At 49.0% G+C, this 24,138-nt stretch overlaps 1 protein-coding gene across 1 annotated transcript in view; it reads right to left on the reverse strand.

Moving 5' to 3' along the window:
• Positions 1–24,138, reverse strand: part of UBASH3B (ubiquitin associated and SH3 domain containing B) — a 151,426-nt gene that overhangs the window by 27,841 nt on the left and 99,447 nt on the right. The window contains exons 2-5 of the mRNA XM_070473461.1: positions 8,386–8,439; positions 7,481–7,667; positions 5,787–5,985; positions 2,159–2,328 (exon numbers count right to left, since the gene is read on the reverse strand). Of these exons, the coding sequence (XP_070329562.1) occupies positions 2,159–2,328; positions 5,787–5,985; positions 7,481–7,667; positions 8,386–8,439 (610 nt within the window). The remainder of the gene's footprint in view (positions 1–2,158; positions 2,329–5,786; positions 5,986–7,480; positions 7,668–8,385; positions 8,440–24,138) is intronic.

Here is a 24,138-nt window from a genome sequence, read left to right on the forward strand (position 1 = left end):
AGGTACAGCCCTTCGTGATGATAGGAACTGACCCTCTTTGCCTTTGAAGCCCTTTTTTACAGCTGTGGCACTTTTGTTCTTGTTGCTGCAACCTCTCTTATGGGAGGGCCTCTGGTCCATGCCAGTAGTCCAGCAAAATGTCATCACTCTTTTGCACACATGAGAACTAAGGACTGGGTTACTGTCTAGAAGTTGCAAAAGCGAATCTAACTACTGCTAAAATAGGGAGTCAGGATTTGAAGCCATGTGTGCCAGACTCCAAAATCTATGCTTTTTCTAGCACTCTGTCCTTCCTCTAGATTTCCAGTGCTTGGCACATAAAACTAGCATGGCATACTGACTGTGGAAGAGACGGTGTGAAGCAAAGCAGGCACTTGCAAGCCCACAGGAAGTCAGCACCTGAACGGCGCAGGGGTGAGATCTCGGAGGATGCCTAAGCATCACCTGCTGACTGTCCGTGCCTAAACCACTCGCCTTCTCTGGACATCTGTTACCCCTCACTGGACCGATCACTCAATCCTGCCTTCTGAGCACAGGAGGAGGTAGAAGGCAAGGTGAAGTTTATATATGCAGGGGGCTCAGGTAAAGCCAGATGACCCTGGAGGGAGAGCTCGATCAGGAGGAACAGTAATAAATGAGCTTTTACAAATAAGAGATAAAAAGAGGCCATGTTATTTTTAGAAAATAATTCCTGTGGGCACTAGCTGCCTCATTCCCTCGGTGCCAATTGAGCAGAATGTGGGTCAGGCAGAAAAGCAATTACCCTCTGAGTTAACTGGAGGGCAGTGTTGATTAGAAGATACTCCTTGGAAAATTCCGTCGCCACCTCCCTTCGCTTAGAAAGGTGACTTCTCACAGCTCATTGGCACACCACCTTTGACAGTTTTTCCCCTGCCCTCGGAAGGAATCCATTCAGCCACACCTCTTTTGTTCTATTTAGGGCTCACACTAAGCAAGTCCAGGAAATGTCAGAATTTTGAAGGAAGGCTAAGCCCAGTCTCTCTGCTGTGTCTTTACAGAAACTTGCATCGAATGACTTGGAAGGAGGATGTGACGGTCCCATCAGCAGAGCCAGACAAAGTTGCACATCCCTGACCCTCTCAGACCCCATGGACCTCAATCACTGGCTGGGTCTCCCCACCACATGCAAATCAACAATGAGGTCGCCTGACCTAGACCGTCAATCTCTTCATAATTAAAAAAAAATGTCTAAAGGATGTTAAAAGTCTATATAAACAAAAATATCAGTTCTTTTGCTGCTGAAAAACTAGGAAATTAATTATGTTTCACAAATGTAGTTAAACCGGAGGACAATTTTTGCAGACTCTGTGGTCTCTTTTTAGGTGGGTTGACCATCTTTACTGATCAGAACCTCTGGCTTTTGGCTTCGGTTCTGGTCCTAAGTTGCTCTTTAGCTTTGGACCAGTCACTGAATCCCTGTACCTCAGCTTCTCTTTCAGGAGAAAAAGGAGAGCAAGACTCTTTAGAGGTGGCACATGCTGATCCTGGAAAGCAATGTGGGTTCCCTCAAAAGAAGGATGCCAGCACCATGCTAGTGGTTCCGCCTGCCCCTCTCATGCCTCTTATGTGATGCACACACTCTCCTGATATTTGGTCCGTGCCTTCATTTCATATGCATCTGTTCTCTCTTCCGCACTGGACTCAAACTCCTTGAGGAGAGGACATTTTAAAATTTTAGTATGTTCCAGGGTAACCTGCATACCACAGCAAATACTGTTAACTATGTGTTCACAGATTTTCTTTTGTATTTAGGTATCTTTCTCACCTAAGATGAGGGTGATGTCTTCTACCTATTAATCCTGTGAAAAGATAGAATATTTTAAAATTTACCGACATGCTTTTCTATCTATTCTCCTGTTTCATTTCTATACTATTCCAGTAAGGTTGGCAGGGCAGACAGAACAGTGGGGAATATTACACAGCTCAGCCACTTGGGACCCAGAGACGAGAGATGCACACTTACAGATTCCCAGTGAGCCAGCCAACGCCTGGATGAAATCCCAGGCCGGCTGACTCCTGGTCCAGTGCTGGCCCCACTGCTTTCCTCGGGTGTCCGTCTCCCCTCAGCAGCCAGTGTTGCTGGTGCTGACGGCACCTGGCACCCCCGGCAGGGGCAGGAACCCCAGTGAGATGTTACCTCGTGGTTAGCAAATCGGATATCCCGGGAGAATATGGTGGCCACCCAGTCACACCCGAGTTTGACATCGATGTTCTGGGCGAGCTTCTCCAGGGTGGGCAGGTGGCTGGCTTGGAAGTGGTAAGCCAGGGTCACGTGTAGCTGCTTCTTGTGGGGTTCCACGTGCACTTCTAGAGGAAGGGAGGAGACACGCAGTTGGTGCATTGCAATGGTGGAGACATGAGGGAGAACACAGAATGGTGCCCTGATAAAACTGCTTCCCAACAAGTAGGGGAGGGAGCCCCTCGGTCAGACAAAAGCTGTTTCTCTCCTTCACAGCAGCTGAATAAGAGTGGGTGGGGATGTAACAACCCACAGTCCAAGACAGGAACAGCCACGTGTCTGGCTTTTCTGGATCAGCTGAGAGGCAATCGTTTTGATTGCTGGCTGCTCACAACAAATCCAGATGAGTATCACTGGCCCCACCATTCAGGTGAGGACATCGAGACCTAAAGGGATGAACTAAGTATGGAGCAAATTTTGTCATCCTGCGACTCCCAAAGCCAAATTGTCTTCATTTTGAAATCAAGTCTCTTAGCTTCTGGGTGGCTCTGATGGAGAAATGGGGGTTGGGGGGAAATGGATTACTTTCAAAGTTTAAAACAGGGTTTCTCAATGTCATTTTGGACCAGGTTATTATTTGTAGCAGGGATATCTTGCACATTATTGGGTCTTTAGCTGCCTCCCTAGCCCCCACCCATCAGATGTCAGTAGCACCTCCAAAGTTGTGACACACACACATGACTCCAGAGACTGCCAAGTGTACCAGGGCGTGTGTGTGTGTGCGCACGCGCGCAGAATCACCCGACACCCACAGGCTTCAAGTATGCAGGCTATCTAAGACACCCTGAAAAACCAAATCAGCCTATCTACACAAGGCAATGGCTTTTGTCTTTCATATGCCTCTCTTAGCTGGGGAGAGTCATTTACTGTCCAAGCTAGAACACTGAAGAAGACACAACAGAAGGGAATTCCAGAAATCAAGGGGCCTGCTCTAGTCACACAGAAATGGAAGTAGATGTGGGTCTCTGGGGGTTTTTGGCCACGCTGTGTGGCATGCGGGAGTTAGTTCGCCAACCAGGGGATTGCCCCTGGGTCGGTGGCTTTGAGTACTTTTTCTGTTATGCTGCACTGTGAATCTCTGGTGTAAAAGCCCCTGAGGTGACGGCTCTGTGTCTTGTTTGTATATTAAAAGCACCCCTCCTCCTCCCTTGCTCAGCAGGAACCCCTGTGGACTTTCGGTATTTGTTAAATGAGTGAATACACACACATGAATCTCCCTAAACCACCAAGGATGAAGGATGACACTTCATCTACTCACTCACTGCTGGAATCTGGGTCTGCCACACCTCTGAATACCAGGGCACAAGTTCTAAAGACCTGTCCAGGCCGGGCCAATGGCTGAGGCAGGGCCAGCCAGTTCTCCGAGTCACCACCAGGGGGCAGCACCAGGACCGAGACGCCAGCCTGGCAGGCCCGTTCTTGGGGAGATGGCTCAGGCATTTGTGAGGGAGCTGGTTTGCCCCCTTCCTGGCAGGAAAGCCAGCAAGGGCCCACTATATGCGCTTTATAAACCAGCCGCGTCCTGGCCAAGACCTGTTTTACTCATTTGGGAGGGACTGGGGTTTTGTGGCTACAAGAGCAGACTTGGTTCTTGTGGGAGTTTTAGTGGTTTTGACAACAGCTACTGTGGGATGAAAAAGAGTCGTTTCCCCGAGATGGAGGGATGGGAACAGGAAATAAGCTGCCGATGATGCCATTTGTCTGAAATATTAAGTGTCTGTGAAGCCAGCAGGCTCCACCCAAGCCAGAAGAGATGAGCCCTGGGGAGTGAGAGCGTGGGGTAGGGGTCTAAGAAGACCCAGTTCCCAGCGCACAGAGGTGACCGAAGGGCCCGGGTCCCTCTGAGAGCGCAAAGCTCGCTGAGTCTGGGCCCTCACCACACTCTTCCTGGAATCCTGGGCCCTGTTTGGAGATTTTCTGCTAAAGGATCCTGAGCAAAAGGGCCTGAAGTGAAAGTCACTCAGCTGTTTCTGACTCTTTGCGACCCCATGGACTGTAGCCCACCAGGTTCCTCTGTCCATGAGATTCTCCAGCCCAGAATACTGAAGTGGGTAGCCATTCCCTTTTCTCGAGGGGATCTTCCCAACTCAGGGATCAAACCCAGGTCTCCCGCACTGCAGGCGGATTCTTTACCAGCTGAGCTACCAGGGAGGCCCAAAAGGGCCTGAGCTGGGGATGAAAACAGCAGCTAGGGACATGGGCCCGTGAGGTGGAGGCCAAAGGACAGGAGCCCAAGGAGTAGACGGTGGGGCTCTGCTAGCTCCGTACTCAACACCCAGGACCCCAGTGGGCACACACACACGGCCTTGGCTCTGGTCAGGGTGCTGCTCCCCCCTCCCCCACTGCCCCTGCAAACAGCCTGCTCCTTCTTGCTTGTGCTTTGCTGCCCTCATGCAAGGCCCTATGCCTGTCTGGCGGATCGATGCCTTCCTGGGGTGACTTTCCTCTTCTCACAGCTCTCATTACACGAATGGGGTTTCCCAAGCATGCCTCTGCCAGGAGAAGCCACTGCTTCTTCCCTGCTGCATTCTGAACAGAGAGACACATGTTAGGTGCCCAATAAATACCTGCTGACTGTGATTCCATTCTAAAGGGAGCGAGCAGACTCCCCCACCATCTGTCTGTCTGTCCGTCCCATTGCAGGCAAAGCCCGTGCAGAGCTCAGTAAGCTGTGGGCACCTCAGTCACCGGGAAGGCTTTGCAAACCTTGGCCTCTGACCCCTCTGCCTGCTGCCTGCTGTTGAGTCGATACACATCCTGAGCACCCCTCCAAGCACATGCCTTTGACAGTAAACCTCCTTTGACAGTAAACCTTCATTGCTGGCTTGAACTGAGGCCTTCCAGGCAAAGAGCACGTGGCATCGTGAAGGGGTAACGTCTGGGGCTTGTCTATTGGGCTTCAGCTAGCCGAATGAAAGGTGTCATCGGCTCAGTAGATTTATTACTGGATGCTAAGTGGTCCCCCTCTCCTCTCTGGGCTGTGCGACCTCCTGAACAAAGGCCTCAGTGCTCCTGGAGGGGACGGGGCAACCCAGATAAACGCCTGCCTGCGAGGGGGGTTGGAAGGAGGAAAAGAAGGTTCCTTGGGAATGCCCTGGCAGTCCAGTGGTTAGGACTCAGTGCTTTCACTGTTGTGGCCTGGGTTCGATCCCCAGTGGGGAACTAAGATCCCTAAAGCTAAGAGGTGCAGGCAAAAAAAAAAAAAAAAAGCAAAAGGTTCCTGAACTGAAGGGAGGAGCCGAGAGCTGATGGGGGGCTGTAAAGGAACACACTTAGAGATCAATAGGAACAGTCATCTCGTGCCTTCAACATGGGTGTCATCACCTGCTCTCAAGGAGGTCAGCAGAACCGCAGGTGAATGCTTTTCAAAGGGGCAAGAGGTGTGGGTTCCGCAGGAAATGGCTGTGTTCTTGGCCACATTCTGCCCATTCCTGTGGGACCTCCCGACTCCACCATCACTTTCTGTCCCCTTCCTCCCTGACTTCCCGATTCCCAGGCCTGGCTGGCCTGGCAGCTGGCGGCTCACCAGTTTTGGAGGCAGCTTCTGCTGCGAAGTCGGCAGCAAACTTCTTGAGAACCTCTGCACTGTCTTCCTTCACGAAGAGGCCGATGAAGTTAGAGGAGGTGTAGAGCTCCAGGGGCAGCGGGGCTGAGAACTTGCATTTCCAGCGGCTGACGGTGGTCTGCAGGGCCTCCCCCAGGGCGTCCACCTTGCTGTCCTCACACTGGTGGGGGGGAAACAAGAGGCTTCTTTCAGAGACAAGGGGCGGTGTCTGCCGCGACTTAACTTCTGTATCCTCTGCCCAATACTGGGGGCTGAGGAGGCAGCCCTGGAACCATTGCTCCTGTCTGCAAGGAGGGAGAAGACCCGCAGCCTCCCAGTTACCTGGAGACGGATTATCCAGTGGGTAGACTAAACCAGGGCAATGGACCACCTCCCCCCTCCCTCCCTCCATGCTGTGCTCTGAGCCCCGCCAGAATGCAGTAGGGCTGGTCCAGCAGAAATGGAGCGTGAGGGCCACGCCAGGAGAGCGCGCAGCACCCTGCGGTAAGTTGCTGTGTGTTTTCTACTGTTCGGCATCATCTGCACCTTTTCTCTTCAGCCTAAATGATCCAAAGCTGATGCCACCTCTACCCCACAATACTGGGGGAGAATGAGGCTCCAAGAGCTGTGACATCCTCCTCCTCCTACACCCCCACCCCCCAAGCGCTGGAAGAAAGAACAAGAGTGTCTAAAACTCCACGTGTTTTTGAGAAAGATCCTGGGTGACTAAGAGGAAATGATCATCATTTTAATTTTCAGCGTGAATGGTGGAAGACAAGGTGTTAGGAACATATTTTCACCTATAAAAGGGCGTGGGGGATGGAGAATATGAATGAGATTCTGGAAAAACCACCCAAAATATTAGAAAAACATATTGTCTTAAAGTGTGATCATTCTGCCTTATCGTGACTATAGCTGGATACATCTGTTATTCTCCGTCTCTGCAGAGAACCAAAGGGGAAGAAATGTGTTTATATTTACTGGAATGAGAGGGATTTAATTCAGTCACTACCTAAGCTCCATGAGGCTAGAATTATGGGTCAAGTAACAATGTCAGGAGAAAGGTATCTCCTTCCATTTCTAGAAAGACCTCTAGCATGGCAAAACCTGTAGACAGTGTGCAGGAGACCAAAGTCACTTCCCCGTCTATAGACTACATTTCTCATCCCCAGCTTTCTAACGCCCGCTCTTTCCTTGTCAGAGGGGTGGGAGACAATCGACAGGGAGAAGCCAGGTTAGAGAACCCATTCCCCTCATGGCTGCCAGAACAGTGGGTCAGGCTTGTCCCCTGGGTCCTGAGGAGCACATGGTCACCACAATGCTACACCAGACCTGGTGTGCTCCCGGGTATTGGCAGATATTAAAAAGAGGACAAGGGACTTTCCTGGTGGTCCGGTGGTAAAGAACCTGCACCTTTGTTGCAGGGGGTGCAGGTTCAATCCCTGATGGGATAAGTAAGATCCTGCATGCTGCATAGCACACCCTGTCCTCAAAATAAAGAGAGGACAACGACTGGGGTGAGCAGCTGACCTCAACTGATTCCCCCAAGGTTCATTCCGCTCTGGAATCATGATCATTTCTGCCAACATCCTGTGAGGCTCCCAGCTTTGACTCCAGTCCCTCGGAGCCCGAGGGATGCAGACACCCTGGGGTTGGGGGTGGGGGCTGTGGCTCACCATGAAGAACTGGCAGAGGGTGATGTGGGGGAAGATGTTGTGCGCCTTGTTCTTGCCGCAGATCTGCTTCGACTGCTGCCAGAAGTCGGAGAGCTTCTGCGCTAAGGGGCCAGTGGGGCGGAGGTAGAGGACGTACTCCCGGGGCAGGGGGTCATCCAGGAAGGGGTCACCGACGTGGGAGAACAACCTGCCAGAGAGACAGGGGGGCCAGGTCAGCCTCACTTGAGGACCATGGAAGCCAAGGGAGAACCGAAATCAAGATCCATCCTTTGCAGCCTCCACCCATCACGCACTACGAGCAGGAGGGTCTTCGGTTTTGTACTTAAAAAAAATCTACCTCTTGAAGCTCACACTTTGTAACCAACTCTCAGATGCACCAACATCTCTTCTCCTGCCTGTCCTATTGCATTTGCATCCCACAGCTCCCCCCTAAAATTCTAAGGCCACCCTCTCCAGGAAGCATTGCAGATCACCTCCAAATCCTTTCCTAGGCCACCAGTACTGCCTGTCCCTCCAGCTTGGTCTACGCTTAAACCCACGTGCCTCTGAAGACAAGGGAAGCTTTGAGGGGGCCGCTTTGTGGGGTCGGCCCTGGGCCGTCCTATCCTGTTGGAAGGTCAGTGGATGTTTATCACCTGATTTGTCCAGTATCTACACTGTATCTTTAAGTGACTGAGTGGGGAGCAGAGACCACATCTTGGAAATGCTCTGAATTTCTTTCAACAGCTCTGAGGAGAGCACACTCTGGGGCCAGGACACAGGGGGCAAATGGGCCTGTCACACGGCCCCCTCTCCTCGCTGGAAGGGTCCATTAGAGACAGGCTGCACGTCCCCTCTTAACCACACACACACACACTTGGGATTAATTACATGCTATTTTCTCAATTTATTTATTTTATACCAACCAGTCACATGCTGCCTGAACGCTTCTTCCTCCCGTGGATGCCAAGGCTTTTTGTCTGGAAGGAGAAATCAGATTTCTATTGTTAGTATTTTTAGCCTCCTATCAGCTTTTCCCACCACAGTGACAAAGATGGGTGTGAAGCAGGCATGGTGAAGCCTCTTCAGGGGTGTGGGGGAGACACCTGCAGCAGGGTGTCCCCCCAGGGGTCACAGCAAAGTGTGTGGACCTGAGAACCTGTGATTAATTTCCATGTCATTAGCAATCAACGCGCATGCAGCCTGACAGCTCATGGCATCTATTTTTAGCCATTTCCACATTAGACTTTTATTTTTGCTTCCCTAAAGGTTGTCATGTCTTGCTTTTCCCTCCTTCCCTTTCACCCACTCACTTTTCCTGACCCAGATCCCCTGCAGAGCACTTTCTCATTTGCAGCCTTTTGGCAAAGTGTGCTAGAAAGTGGTGCTGGGGCTGTTAAGACTTGAGGCTAACTGCCCACAAGGACAATTGGTCTGGTTCAATCCAAGGCCTCCTCCCACTTTCCTCCAATCACCACCAGCATTCTCAGACTGGATCCAGAGTCTCCAACGACTTTACCGACATCTCTGGGGACATGTAGCACTGGGTAAAGGCTTCCCAAGTGGCTCAGTGGTAAAGAATCTGCCTGCCAAGGAGATGAGGGTTCAAATCCCTGGGTCAGGAAGATCCCCTGAAGGAGGAAATGGCATCTCACTCCAGTATTCTTGCTGGGAGAAATCCCACAGACAGAGGAGCCTGAGAGGCTATAGTCCAAAAGGCTGCAGAAGAGGCCAACACAACTGAGCAACTGAGCGCACACACAGCACATGGCAAAGGGGACTGGCCAGAGAAGGGAAGCTGTCAGGCCCACTGCTGGAGAAACACTCAAGAGTTCCGTGTGCAGCGGGGCGGGCTCGCAGGGTGGTCCTGGCAGAAGGTCACAGCCTTGTGCTCAGGCATCTGAGGAGAGCCCTTCTGAAATGTCAGCTGGGTCTCCAAAAGCCACAGTTCTAGGTTTGTACCCAGTTTTGCTATTTCCCCATCCATTCATGCATTCAAGTTTATGACTGTTTAATATATACATCTTGAATTGCAATGACTTTGTCAGCACTGTGCTGGGTCCTAGGAATACGGTGAAAATCGAGACTTATATGGTCCCTGGCCTCACAGGGTCTTCAGCCAAACAGGCACGACTATGTTCATTGCACAGATAATTATTTAATCACATTGGTGGTCAATGCAACAAGGGAAGGGCACAGAGAACCCTAAGTGCATAGGCTGGAAGCACCTGACCTGGGGAGGGAGTGGTGGTAGGGGTGTGGGGGCTATGGAGATAGAATTCACCAAGTACCTCTACTCTATAAGCAAGAAGCCTTGAACAGTGCCCTTCACACTGGAGGTGATTAATAATCAATTACTCATGTCCATTTACACTACCCCAATTCGGGGTCTTTGGGAGAGAGGAGCAAGGGGAGGATTTTCTAGTTTAAACTGATGCTCTTCCCAAGCATCCTTTTCCCGACTGGCTGCTGAACCCAACTCCTCCTTTCTTTTCCTGGTCCCTCTACGGAGCAGTGAGAACCGATGACGCCATGACAATCACAGAGGGTCAGGTTGGAAGGGACCTCAGACATCAACTAGGGGCCCAATTGCTTCACTTGACGAAGGGAACTTCAGGTGAAGGAAGTAGAGTCATGTAATCAGGACAGCCAGATTCAATCAGTGAGCGCCGGGGGAAGGGCAGACTCCAGCTGATTAAAGGCCAACCCCAGTTGCTCTGCTCCATGGTCCAAAGAGAAATGCCTTTACCCCCACAAAAATCTAAGCACAAATACCAAATGATCAGAATAAAAAATCTGCACAGCTAAGCAGAACAACATTCTAGAAGACAAGCCTCCTTACAGTAAGATGAGGTTATGGAAAAGCAAGACAGACTCCTTGGAACCCCTTGGAACAGAGACTGGTGCAGAAAAACACTGCAAATGTAGGAAATCCCACTTCCCCACACCTGGATACGGCACTTAATTGTTGCCAAGATGCCAGCCCTGTTTCCTTTACCACTTCCTAGACAGAGGCAACATGGTCTTTTAGAGGTTAGAATGTCCAAGAGATTAAGCTCACCAAAAAAAGCCCATCATTTCAAAAACAACTGGGAAAAGGAAAGCTCACTCGTACGATGTGCTATTTATATCAAGGATCCATTTTTTTCTAGGTTCTTCCTCCAATGAAATATATCCTATCTGAAGTTTATTTTTCCTTAAGCACTAGGAATATCCTCTGGAAATGAAAGCTCTCATTAAGTTATGGTCCCTGCAATTCAAAAGCCAAGTTTTGGGGAGGATTCAGAGACAACTGAGAAAGATAACAAAAGGTCTGGGTATTAAGGCTGTGGTGAAAGGTGAAAGAAACCCAAATTCTTCTTTCTGGAGAAGGCTGAGAGGTCTTCAATTTTAGGGAAGGTTATCATATCTGATGTACCTTCTCTCATGAGGGTCAGCTAAAGTAAAACGCCGTTTGGCCATATCAGAAGGAACTCAAGTTAGACACCAGTAAGAAGTTTCTTGGCAGTAACATGCTTTGAGGGCTTCTACCCCTGGGTTGGGAAAGTCCCCTGGAGAAGGGCATGGCAACCCACTCCAGTATTCTTGCCTGGAGAACTGCCGTGGCAGGGGAGACTGGCAGGCTACCGTCCATGGGGTTGCAAAGAGTCGTACTCAACTGAGCAACTAAAAACACACATACACACACACAGCATGCTTTAAAGTGGCTTTTTGGTTTGGTTTTGTTTGGGGAGTTTCTAGAAAGTAGCTACCGATCTGACCCAGGTGTGTGATTCTCTAGGCGGGAGGCCGTGGAGGGGGAATAGCATGGCTTCCCCAGGGTGCTGGGCTCTGCTGCTCCATCACCACTGCCAGGCTGACAGTGCTTTGGGCTGAGTTTGTTCCCAGAACTCTGCCCCCAGAACAGACTGAACACGGGCGGTGGCAGAACGTCTCCCCGCTCCAGCCCGCTGAAGAAAGCCTGTTGCCATAGAGTTCCCACCTCCAGGGTCCATTGGTGGGGCCGGTGCCAAGAACAGTGGGGCACGGAGGGTGGGCCCCACACCCCAGGCTGAGTTCGAACAGCTGCTACCCCCTCAGAGGGACGCAGAAGTCGGCAGAGCGCACTGGGCAGATAAAGGGGGAAATACCTCCTTAAACTCCAAGGACTGCACTCTAGTCTCTGGATGACAGCTGCTCATTATTTTAGATGGCACTTTCATGGTTAGCATCAGAGAAACATGTGAGCCACTGAGGTATTACATGAGAACACAAATTTGACTTTGGACCCTGGTTCTAACCTTCCCAGTTATGTCTAGGGTTCATTCTTAGCAGAGTGTGTGTGTGTGGGGGGGGAATGATGCAAACTCTAATGCGTGCTAATAATGGGCAAGAAAAGCACAAAGCAGGTATAAGCAATGGCTCATCAAAAAAACCAGGCAAGCAGCTGTGAGGAAATCAGCCAGATGGGGAGGACCCAGGAGCACCCAGGGACGGCCATGCTTCGCAGTCAGGATGGCCAGGACTCCTGTCTGCCTGCAGTCTGCCTGCAGATCTGGCCCCAGAACCACAGTTCTATCCAGACACCACAGTCACATTTGTGGCAGGCAGAGCAGCATCCTTCCTTCCTCTCCCACACCCACCTGCCCTCCATTCTCTTGATCTCCTTCTCCTCCCAAGGAACTCTTACCAGGAAACCAAATGTAAATCAAGAATAAAACCAAGAGTTTACTGGGTGTCGTTTTTGATCTGAAGTTTGGTTGGTGTCCTCTCAGAAACCATGGTCTCTGGGGCCCGTGGCTGAACTCAGGCCTGATGAGTGGACTCTGCCGGTCCCATGTCTGGGCCCAGCAGGATCCTCAGCCCCTCTCTCCGAAACACAGGTTCTGAGCCCAACTGGAATTTCCTGCTTAATTGTCACCCAGGCTGACTTGCCCTGCAGCCGCTCTGGTGCTGCTCTGGGTTCCACTGGCGTCTCTGACACTCCCAGGTCAGGTCCTCCCAGCCGAGCACCGGCTGTGTGCCAGGCACTGTGTTCTCATCAGCAAGTGGAGGAGGAGGAAGCACGATCCTCATCCTCCAAGAGTTCACAGTGTCAAGACACACAAGCGGCTTACACAGTGACATGTTAATGGCCGTGATAAAAGAAGTGCCAAGTGTGCTAGTGCTAGGGTAGCTCAGAATAGGGGGCTGCTGACTCGGGTAGGGGGGCTGAGCTTCTCAAACTATCCACAAAGCCACTCTAGGTCAGCACACCAGAGCCAACTCAGAGATGCCACAGGAAATTGTTAACTTCTGAATGCAACAAAGTCACCCTCATTATCTGTTGAGCATCCCCCATAAGCTATGAGCTCAACGTAGTTCCAGTTTCATTCTTTTAAATTTTCATCTGGTATTGGAGTACAGTTGATGTTTTAGTTTGAAATGTGATTCAGCAAAGTGATTCATTTATAAGTATACATGTATCTATTCTTTCTCAAACTCTCCTTCCCATTTAGATTGCTATGTAACATTGAGCAGAGTACCCTGTGCTATATAGTAGGTCCTTGCTGGTTATCTGTTTTAAATATAGCAGTGTGTACATGTCAATTCCAAAGTTACAGTCGCAACAGATGACTTTCTTGTATTGCCCCTGGGGTCTTATCTTTGTGAAGCTAGGGTTTTGGCAACTGCTGTAGCAAAAAGCAAGTACCCAGTGTGGCCCAATGGTGAACAGGAAATAACAGTGGCAATGTCCAACCTGATCCTAAGGTTTGAGCAGTTGTGCAGTGCCCAACAGATACGTATATCCCATTAGTAAGTAGTTGCGATTTTTTAAGAATGAAATTAAAATATTTTTCTTTCAATTTTATGTATTATTTTTTTCATATGGCCTTTAAAGTTGTTAGGAGCAATTAACTGAGTTGTTTGGGTTTAGCTACTAAATACACAAAACCATTAGGTATTTCTGTTGGTCTACAGGCTCTATGTAAAAATTACTCACACACTCAAGGATGCTGTGAACTGAAAAGGCTGCAATCTGTCCAAGAAGAAACAATGCTTAAACAGAGAATCAGAGCTGGCTAGAGAAATTCACAAGGAGAGGAGGGTATCTGAAGCGAAGACCATGTCAAGAACTACTATATGAAGGTGAGAGACAGCATTGTATGTGTAAGGAAGCTGGAATTTGGTGATACTAGACCAAAAATTGTAATGCTCGAAGAAGGTGAGTATGAAGCTGGAAAGGTTGGAGGGGACAGCTCACAAAAGTCTTCATGCCATTTTCGAGCTGCGACCTGATGGCTTTATGCAGTGGGGAACAACGAAGGCATGATCAGATATGCGTATGAGGGACAGATTTAAGGGAGACTAAACCAAGTGTTGGAGACAATTTAAAAGGCCTTGGCAATCGATCAGAAGAGGGACATTGAGAGACTGAACTATAATGAGGATGGGGATATTAAGAAAGATGTTTGGATTGTTGATTGAGCGAAGCTTGGAGATGGATTAGCAATTGTAGCTTACAGGCTTATATGGATGGTGGGGACACCCCTAACTGAGAATGCAGGGTAGAACAAGTTTGGCCTGGGGTGGTGAGTGATGAATTGTTATTGTCCCCTGGAGAACCTAGGTGTCCCGGCTAACTACAGCTAGACCAAATACCATTAACAGACAGCAGGTCTAGGTATAGGGTGCCATGTCCCCAAAGTTTTCTCTGTTAGCTTGACTAGGATTCCTTGTCTCTCTGTCTGAAAGCCAGACACTTCTTTTCGGCTACCAACTGAATTCCTATTTCCTGTCTAAGGAATACCTTCAGCTCCCAACTTGTTCAGTACTGAGGTGAGTAAATGCCATCCCTGGCTCAGGCAGATAGGTTATCAGCCCCAGGTTCTTCAGGCTGACTCATCTCTCACTCACAGAGGGGAGTTAATCTTTCACTTTATTGCACTGGACAACTCTCAAATATCTGACACCTGCAGTGATAAACAACAGGCAGCATACATACAATGGAAAGAGCAGTAACACTCCCTTGAAATAGTAAGACTTTGATTCAATTGCGTAGAAAATGAATTTGCTGAGCTTTCCAGTTACTTGAGGTTGTGCAGTCCTTGGCTTTGGTTTGCTGGTAGGTGTGTGCTCATGGTCTCAGCATCCCATAAGCTCTGTGCAATGGTTCCCTGTGACCTACTCATTTGTGAAGAAGAGACAAGAGGTCAAGTGTATAATCCTCCAAGTGGATAAGGCTCCCTGGGCAACCAAAGTTGAATTATATCTTTCTCTTGTGTAGCTAAGACAATCTCAACTTAGAAACATTTACAGCTAATATAGGATTTTTTTAAATGCTAAGATACCAGTTGTTAAATTTTCCACATCTAATACTGTGAATTCAATTAAAAGATGACCTAATTAATCAGATATCTCATTCTTTTCCCTGGATCTGCACCAGACTGGGGCAAACTTGGAACCTAACTTCTGTTTTTCTTGGTTGGAGAGTCTTGTCATATAAAGAAGCCACTGGTGCCCCTAAGCAAAACGGAGGAATTTTAAAAGGGTGTCTGTATCTGAAAAACAGACACTGTCTTGTAATGTGGTTTTAGATAGAGATACAGAGACTTTTATTGTGCTCCATGAAGAGTCACCCGCTCAGTGCCAGCTCCTTCATGGCTGATTTGCAGCAGCTTGAGCCTGCCTGAAGCTGACGGCTATCCTGAGAACAAAGCGCAAGCGGGTAATTCTGCATCTCTGTTTCTCGTGGGAGAAAAATAAGGACGAGGATGTCAATGGCAGAAGGCCTTCTATGTACCAGGCACTCAGATGTTAAGCCTTGTGACAAATGGTGAAGCCGGTACTATGAGCCGCCTCTCTGGACCTGGGTGGCTCTTCCCCGACAGGTCAGCTGTCCAGTCATCTCTGTGGCTGTCCCAACCCAAGGGTTGGTTCTGGAGACAGAGATCAAAGTCTGCATGAATCAAAGGAGTATACTGAGGAGTCAAAACACGAGACTTAGCATCTCAGCAAGCAGCCTCCAAACTCCATCCTCTATGGAATCTCGAGGAGAAGCGAACCCTAAGCCTCACTGGGTGTGATCCTGCAGATCTGGGATGCCTTCCAGGTTGGAATGGGACTTCTTGGCAAGAGAAAATATCCCCCATGAGCAGCGCTTCCCCATCAGGACCAGCAGGGTATGAGGATGGGGTGGAGGAACACAAAATACAGAGCAGACAAGGGTCCAGGCTACTCTATGGCCAGTGATGGAGAGGATTTGAGAGCAACCAAAGTAACCCCCTAAATTTACATCCTGTAGCCCTCTCACCCATTACTGCCTATTAGTTGAGACTTTGGTTTCTGATATGGTTACCCTCTAGGCTGTGCTAAGTCACTTCAGTTGTGTCTGACTCTGTGTGACCCCATGGACTCAGCCTGCCAGGCTCCTCTGTCCATGGTCTCTCCAGGCAAGAATACTGGAATGGGCTGCCATGCCCTCCTCCAGGGGATATTCCCAACCCAGGGATCAAACCCACGTCTCTCATGTCTCCTGCATTGGTGGCGGGTGCTTTACCACTAGCACCACTTGGGAAGCCCACCCTCATGGCTACCAGTGGCCAATAAGATCCATATAGACTTAGACCCACTTTTATTTGATCAAAAGCCAAACACATATGAGGGACCATATTTAGCTTTGTTGGAGCAGCTAAGAGTAACACAAGCCAAGAAGGGGGAAGAGGTGGCATTTTAGCAAAAGTCAAATAAAAATCAAGGACTGGCCAAGTACTGTTGCCCGAGTGGGTCCCTGCAGGATCGAGAACACGGGCGCTGGTTTTCAGCTGCCTGGGAGCTTTAGTTTTTTCATTTCCAAAGAGGAGATGCTGAACACACACACACACACACACACACACACACGAGGCTGAGGGAGAGAGATGGGACTTTTACAAAGTGTTTTGAGGTCCTCCGAAGCAACAAAAAGTGACAGACAGTGACTTTGTAGCTGCAAAGCATCTTAGGATCATCCTGTCCATTCCTCCTTAACCAGACAAGGTTGTACTTCCTCCAAGGGATCTTTCCTGTCTGTCTCTTTACAGACCTTAAGAAAAGGGGACAACAGTGTTTCTTTTTTGCTCAATAATCTTTGTGCTGGGAAAGTTCTTCCAGCTGTGCCCAAACTCAGGCCATATTTTCTGTACCTAGAAGACTTGGTCACTCTTTCCTATATAACAAAATCATGGATTCTGTCATTTTTACACAAGGGATTCCGGCTACTTTTTGTCATCACGGCCAGTAAGATAGGCTTGCTAAGACCCGGGCAGTTCAGTCTAACAAGCGTATCTCTGGCCCCCCTCCCTGTGAAGCTGAAGGAGGGCAGTGAGAGGCCTGTCAATACACATAAACCCTAATGGGCCGACCCATTTCCTTCAGAGGAAATGAACCTAATGGAGAAAGATATATTGATCATAAAGACCCAATTTCACAATCAGTCTCCTGGTGGTGAACCCTTTCAGTTGGCCAGGGCCTAATGGCCTGTCTGAGAGCCGTGCATCTAACAATCAATGGGACAGCAGGCCTGCCAGGGGGCCGGGGATGCTACCACCAAGAGGCCGACCAATGGGAGGAAAAACCTGTGGGCTTTTATAGAGAGCTAATCAGAGAAGGAGAAAAAAACTGCTGAGCTTTTTGGGGGTTTAAGAAGGCCTTCCAATGGAAGAACTTCAACCCGCGGTGATGCCCTTCTGTCTCTCCATCAACAAGGCTCTACTTCCCAACCCATAAAGAGTCTATTAGGCAGCTCTCCTCAGGGGGCAGTTAGCAGGGGAAGTGCAGCTCGGGTCCCCTGATGTTTTATGTGGTGGGGCCCAGCAGCCCACAGGAGAGGCCATATTTTGTTATTGCTAAGAAGGGGCAGGGGCTCTGGCCTCTGCTGTAGGGAGGCAGCCGTTTGTAATGGGGAAACCAGCCATTAGACCACGGGTGGTGACATAAGAAAATACACTTCTCTTTGCCTCTGTTATAAGTCTCCCTGGGATTGAGACAAAGACTGTTCCTCCTCCTGAGATCGATGTGTTTTTGCACAGAGGCAACAAGGGAGTGTCTGCCATGTCAAAAGGGGCACATTCTCAGGAGCCCACCTCTTACTAATTGTGGGACTGTGGACGAGTTAATTATCAGACGGTTCATTTTCCCAGTCTCTTCAGTGGGGCTAACAATACCTACCATGCGATATGATGATGATTAATACCAATATCAGACCATTTGAAGAGCTCGGCACAGCGTCTGGCATATATTCGGTGCTTAAAAATAACATCTGCACAGACGCCTATGCATATTATCTAACAATCTTTGCTATTTGCCCAGAATAAATGTCTGTGAGTTCCATGCTAATAGGAATATTTCAAGACTGGGCAACAGAAGACCCAGATCCCCTCTCTGCTAAAAACAACCTACAACCATTTTTAAAGGTCTTGAGCAGTATATGAGATTGGAGAGAGGAGAGAAATCTTCCCAGAAAAGGCAGTAACACAGGAAGAGGCACGGAGGGAAAACCAGCCAGTGATACGTGGCTGTTATGGGAAAGTCTACAGGGGAGCTCTCACTGAGTGGGACACAGCCCAGACTGCTGGGAGGCGGCCGGAGAGCTCAGCCTCCTTCAGAAAGGAAGTTTGGAGTCACTGAGAGGCCCCGAGCAGGGGAGGGACAGAGTTTCCTCTCACTGAAGGAAGCCAAGGGAAGGAGGGACAGCCAGCCCCAATCTGGGTGTCTGTGGTCATCAGGCACCGGGGAGAGACTGGCCAGGGTTCCCTTCCTCCTCTGAGATCCTGTTACTGGCTCTCCCTGTGGGGCCTGTGTTCCCCAGGCCGAGGGGGAATACCAGCTGAACCACACCCCGAAGGAACAGGATACAAGTATCGAAAGTTCAATCCTCTGTGCATGCTGAACTACTACTATTTCCTGAGAAGCAGAAGCTCAGAAACCACCTGTTTGGGCCAAAGACACACAGCAAGCTGGGGACCCATGGATCCCAGAATCAGGTGAAAGGAAATCACCAGTGTTAGAGTCACATGTGGCCCAGTCCCCTGCCTGGAACAAGTTCTCAATAAAAATGGCCAAGATTTATCTTTTGATAACAATCTCCTCTGTCCTCTCCAGGACACTTAACCATTTCTGAGAACTTTCGTACACTTTTCCTCCTCTAAGAGAGACTGGAGGATGAGAAGTGGGTTGGTGCTCTCACAAGTCACTGCGTTCGGTTTTCACATTAATGCATTGGTCTCTGACTCTGTCAGTCCAGAAGATTCTGTTTCTAGGTTACGGGTTCTAGAGAAAACCATGGAGGTCAGGCACCCCTGGGAGGGGGTGGGGGTGGAGTGTCTGTTGAGCAGTCTCTGTCTCCCTGCATAATAGAGGGTACAGTGGAGGGGGGTGGTGGTGGTGGCAGTTAATAAAGAGCCACAGGGAGCCCCCAGACGCCTTTCAGGCTGGCAGCCCAATGCGGAAGTGCTCCGAGGCGGACAGGGAAGCTCCTGCAGGAAGACACAGGAGAAAGGACTGCCCTTGGGGAGGTGGAACTTGCAGGGGGTGGAGAAGGACAGGGTTCACCGATAAAACAGGACGGTAGTGCTGAGGCTTTGCTCAAGATTTCTATATAATCACTCCTGGACCCTCCTAACTGCCCTGAGAGGTAGACAGGGCATCCATGTTATTTTCATTTAACTGATGAGAAAGCAGCAACAGATAGGTCAAAATTCTTATTCAGCTCACACAGTAGCATGACTGTGGCTTTAGCTTGCTCTTTTTAAACTTTTTATATTGGAGTACAGCTGATTAACAATGTTGTGATAGCTTCAGGGGCACAGCAGAGTAACTCAGTCATACATATACATGTATCCATTCTCCCCCAAACTCCCTTCCCATCCAGGTTGCCACACGACACTGAACAGAGTTCCATGTGCTACACAGTAGGACCTGATTTCACCTGCTTTTTCATGAGCTCTGAGGTACAACTGAGTCTGTGAGGTTAATCTTGGCCACAAGGATTGGCAAGCGGGAATTATCACATACGGAGGGAGCTGCCCCACCTCCACCATCACCAAAAAGGATCCGGGAGAAACAGATGAAAAGGAGGAGTCACTCCAGGTTGCAGAAACTAATTTTTTTCCTCCTCCCATTTCCACCTCCCTCCCTCACCAAGTCACTAGCATCACCTAAAAATACTTAAACACGGAGGGCTTTTAGTCCCTCTGAAACGGTTTCAGCCCAAAGCTTCACAAGAGGCTTTGACTCACAGTGTGTGGGGGTCAGAGAAGAGTACAGACCAAACAGAGCCGTTGTCGCTTCACACCATCGCCGCATACCTCTTCACACAAGCCAAGATGAGTGAGTGTTTACTAGGAGCCGGGCACTGTACCGACGTTTTAAATAGAAATGATCTCATTCAATTCCCTCACCAAACAGGTGGGAAAAGTGAGGCTTAGAGAGACTGGATAATAGAAGGAGGCCAGGAAGAAGAAGGTATGGCATTCAAGCGTGTGCTGAGAAGCACACACCTCCTCGGAGAAGACAGACGTCAGGACCAGTGCGGCCACCCTGCTTCCAGATCACGGTGAGGTGAAGGGCAGTGATGGTCTTCCACGGAAACTTGCTACAAACCACGACGGCGCTGCCTTCTCACAACTAACGGATCATGGTGAGGTGAAGGGCAGCGATGGTCTTCCACGGAAACTTGCTACAAAACACGACGGTGCTGCCTTCTCTCAACTAACGGATCATGGTGAGGTGAAGGGCAGTGATGGTCTTCCATGGAAACTTGCTACAAACCACGACGGCGCTGCCTTCTCACAACTAACGGATCACGGTGAGGTGAAGGGCAGTGATGGTCTTCCATGGAAACTTGCTACAAACCACGACGGCACTGCCTTCTCACAACCAACGGATCACGGTGAGGTGAAGGGCAGTGATGGTCTTCCGTGGAAACTTGCTACAAACCACGACGGCGCTGCCTTCTCACAACTAACGGATCACGGTGAGGTGAAGGGCAGTGATGGTCTTCCATGGAAACTTGCTACAAACCACGACGGCACTGCCTTCTCACAACCAACGGATCACGGTGAGGTGAAGGGCAGCGATGGTCTTCCACGGAAACTTGCTACAAACCACGATGGCGCTGCCTTCTCACAACTTGTGATGGTTCGTTCATTTGTTCATTCACTCAGTTAAACATTCCATCACCAGCATGTATCACGTCCAGCTCTGTTGCTGGGCGCTGTGCTAAGGGCAGTGAATATAATGATAGGAAACCATGGCCTCTGCCCTTAAGGGAAGTCACCCTATGACCAATTCAACAAGTAGTTATCAGAAAGAGGAGGAAGCCAACGTAATTAATGGGGCACCTAACATGCCGTGCATTTGCAGGTATCAGCCTGTATGATTCTTAAAACAATTTGATGGAGTGGCTATTATTGCCTCCATCTTATACACAAAGAAACCATGATGCAGGAAGATTAAGAGCGTTGCTGAAGGCACACGTAAGTCAGTGACAGTTTGACATTAAAACAGGTCTTGTTTTCAAACCCCTGTTCTTCCAGTCAGCATCCCACGTCCCTGCCCTACTCCCATTCTCTCCCTCCACTGAATGATGGAAGTCAGTCACCATGTGGATAAACAAAAATAAGCCTTGGATTTGAAGAATTAAGCTGAGGGTCTTCTTCCAGGAGGATGCATTATTATCATAGGATGCTTGAGTGGACCTCTGAAGAAGGATGTAAGGCAGAGACACCACTGAGTCTTGTGAGTGAGCCAAAGTCTACCAGGCCCAATCCCATTCTGCCACCCACTTATTTGAAGATGTATTTGTGGCTGCAGAGGGTGAAGCGAAAGGGAATCCTCCTACGCTGCTGGTGGGAATGCAAACTGATGCAGCCACCACAGAAAACAGGAGGCGGCTCCTCAGAAAACTAAAGATGTGAGCCAGAAACCTCACTCCTGGCCATGTATCCAACTAAACTATAATTTAAAAAGATAACATGCACCCCAATGTTCACTGCAGCACTATTTACAATAGCCAAGACACGGAGCAACTTAAATGTCTATCGATAGAGGGATGGATAAAGATGTGGTACATATACACAATGGAATACTACGTGGCCATAAAAAGAGAATAAAATAATGCCATTTGCAACAACATGAATGGACCTAGAGATTAACATACCAACTGAAGTCAAGAGAAAGACAAACGTCACATGATATCAATTACATGTGGAATCTAAAATATGACACAAATGAAGCTATCTATGAAACAGAATCATGTACATGGAGAACAAGCTGGGGTTGCCAAGGCGGAAGGGGAAGGGAAGGGGGTTGAGGGAGATGGATGGAGTGGAAGCTTGGGGTTAGCAAATGTAAGCTTTTATATACAGAATGGATAAACAACAAGGTCCTACTGTATAGCACAGAAAACTATACTCAATATCTATGATAAACCATAATGGAAAAGAAGGTAAAAAGTTCAATGCAAATATATGTATAACTGAATCACTTTGCGGTATAGCAGTAGTTAACACAACACTACAAATCAACTGTACTTCAAAAAAAAAGAATAGGCGACTTTAAAAAAACACACTGAAGTTGTATTAAGGTGATGGATTGTTTTTCTTTTCTAGTAATTTTTCTTTATTGTATTGTTGCAATGTTGGTTTAATTTGTAAAGTTAAAGTACAGAAAATGAGAAATTCAAATAAAACCCATTTTCTCAAAAATAAATAAATAAATAAAGGAGTAATTTACACTAAAAAAGAAAAAAAGAAGAGGCTATCTGTGGAGATCAGAATTCAGGCTGGCAGTGCTCGCTTCAGCAGCACATATACTAAAAAATCAGAATCCAGGCTGGCAAAAGAACTGGACAGTCTTGGAGTCCACTGTATGAGCAACAAGCAGTGCAGCTGCACCCAGGATAGAAGAGGCAGAAAGATGCGCCAGTAAGGGCTGCAGGTACTCAGAGCTAAGGGGGCTGGTTGGTTTAGGCACCTGCTGCCACTCAGGGCTCAATATAAAGCACGCCCATCCTGTTACTCCAGACTGTCACCTCCAAGAACACGTACAAACCCCCTACTGCGCACCCTGCACCTTCCACGGCCTCACTCCTGTCTACTCTTCAGCCTCACCCTCAGGCATGCTGTTCTCTGGGTCCTGTCTCATGTTCCAAACCTGCCTCCTGTGTGGTCCTCTTCCTGCAAGGTCAACCCTCCTCTCAGCCACCGGACTGCTTCCTACCTAAGCTTTAACACTCCACACGTCCTGTCTCCTCTGGAAGCTGTCCCCGACTGGCCTGGACCCCGGACCCCCAGAACACCCTGGTCCTGGTTGTACTCCAGTACCTCCTGCATTACTTGTAAATGATCTATCTTGTGCAACAGACTGTGAGCTACATGGAGCTGGGACCATAGTCCTAATAGATGATATAGTATTCGGCACAGAGTAGGTGTTAAATAATTTTTTTAAAAAAGTGAACTTCATGAAAGATGTTTAAGGTCTAGATATCCAGGGTGGCAGACAGAATCTACGGCAACGCTTTAGTAATCTCTGTCTTCTGGCATTCACCCCGATGAATAATCCTCTCCCACAGAGTGTAGGTGAGACCTAACATACGGGTCTGTCCAATTCTATTGCTTCCGTCCAGTAGAATATGGTAAAGGTGATAGGTGTCACTGCTGTGATCCACTGCGATACACATGTAAGACTCTAAATGACTCACTGCCCTTCTGGCCTTGAAGCAGCGGCATGTTGTAAACTGCTATGGGGAGAGTCGTGTGGCAGGGAAATGCAGGTGGCCTCTAAGACCAGAGAGTGGCTTTTAGCCAACATCCAGCAAAAAGCTGAGGCTCTCAGTCCTACGACCAAAAGGAAATGAATTCTGCCAGCAACCTGAATGAGGCTGGAGGTGGATCCTAGTTGAGCTGCCAGATAACAACACAGCCTGGTCAGCAGCTTAATTGCAACCAGACTCTGAGCAAAGAACCCAGTTAGGCCTGGACTCCTGGCCCACAGAAACTGGGAGATTAAAAAAAAGTGTGTGTTTTAAGTCACAAAGTTTCTAGTGTGGCGTGATAGAAAAGAAATGGGATGTCCAGGGAAAACAGGCAGGAAAGTAACATCAACTGAGCACTGGCCTGTAGAAGCTGGTGAGACCAACCTCAGCATTAAGGAGGCACCTCTCTATTTCACTCAGGAGATGGGACACCTCAATTCCAGGACTAACCGAAACGGGCCGATCTCATTCTTTCGTTACACGTACCTCCCATTTCATTCCTGCCATCACTCGTACCTGACTGAGGCTGTTACAAGGCCAAGGGTCACAACTTAGTACTTAATAGAGGGGCAGAATGGAGTGGCCAAGACACAGACTTGGAGTCAGAGCGGGGCGGGATCTGCAGCTGCTCCTCTCAAGATGCGGCGCTCCAGGTAAATGACCTAACCTCCCTGAGCTCAGTCCCCTGGGGAACCAAGGTTGATTCCAGGTCCCTGCTGCCACTGCATGAAATGGCAAGAAGTGACAGGTTCAAGGTCTGTGTTCTGTGGCCACTGGTTCCCTCCCCACCCCCACCGCCCTCCCCCACTTTCCCCGGCTCTAACGTTAAGGCCGCTTTGGGATTCTCCTGGACTGAACAGCTCTTGGCTGAAGCCTGAGAGATTGACGCTGCAGCTGAAATCCCAGAAAATTCTACCCTGCCTGCTCC

Source organism: Odocoileus virginianus, chromosome 10 (assembly GCF_023699985.2).
Source record: "Odocoileus virginianus isolate 20LAN1187 ecotype Illinois chromosome 10, Ovbor_1.2, whole genome shotgun sequence".
In the NCBI taxonomy this organism is placed as follows: domain Eukaryota; kingdom Metazoa; phylum Chordata; class Mammalia; order Artiodactyla; family Cervidae; genus Odocoileus; species Odocoileus virginianus.